Below are 526 nucleotides of genomic sequence, written 5' to 3'. Positions count from 1 at the left end.
TCACCAATTTTTGGGTATGTGGAGTTATTGGTATCATCTTAAATCGTGTTCATTTGTCTTGTTCGGATGAAAAAAAATATAAATTTATCTTGAATAGAAGTCTAAATATTTTCGTATGAAGGAGATGGACCTGGTTTCCGAAGTAAAATTTGAGAGAAAATGGCAGACAAAGATTAGTTATTTCCTTAGCTTGAGAGTCCATGGAAACTGAAAATTTACATTTTTGTGCCTTTAATCAACGTTTTTCCAGTAAAATCCACACAGAAATTGGTTCCCTAAGGGGCAGGAAAGTGTTACGCTAAAAAAAAAAAATTCGAAAAAAATTCGCAAACTTGTGGACACAATGCCAGTTTCTTCACTTTTGATTATTTTGACGAGAGCCTGATTCCAGCACGTTTCCTCCCACTTATGTAATTACCTGGTCTCCACCTGGCCCCTGAGGTGTGTGGTGCTGGTCTCGGTGGAGCTGAACAGGTCGCCTTGTTTCCTCAGGGCGTCCAGCTGGAAGGCGGGGGTGGGGGTGGGG

General features: G+C 41.1%; 1 protein-coding gene across 1 annotated transcript in view; it reads right to left on the bottom strand.

Moving 5' to 3' along the window:
• Positions 1 to 526, bottom strand: part of LOC101862379 (mediator of RNA polymerase II transcription subunit 12) — a gene marked incomplete at its 3' end in the record, with an annotated part of 50,679 nt that overhangs the window by 48,126 nt on the left and 2,027 nt on the right. Inside the window, 1 exon segment of the mRNA XM_013088734.1 lies at positions 419 to 501. Within this exon segment, the coding sequence (XP_012944188.1) occupies positions 419 to 501 (83 nt within the window).

The sequence above is a fragment of the Aplysia californica genome, unplaced genomic scaffold (assembly GCF_000002075.1).
Source record: "Aplysia californica isolate F4 #8 unplaced genomic scaffold, AplCal3.0 scaffold00801, whole genome shotgun sequence".
NCBI classification, from domain to species: Eukaryota; Metazoa; Mollusca; class Gastropoda; order Aplysiida; family Aplysiidae; genus Aplysia; species Aplysia californica.
Note: the sequence above shows the minus strand (reverse complement) of the source record. Positions and strands in the feature narration are given on the sequence as shown.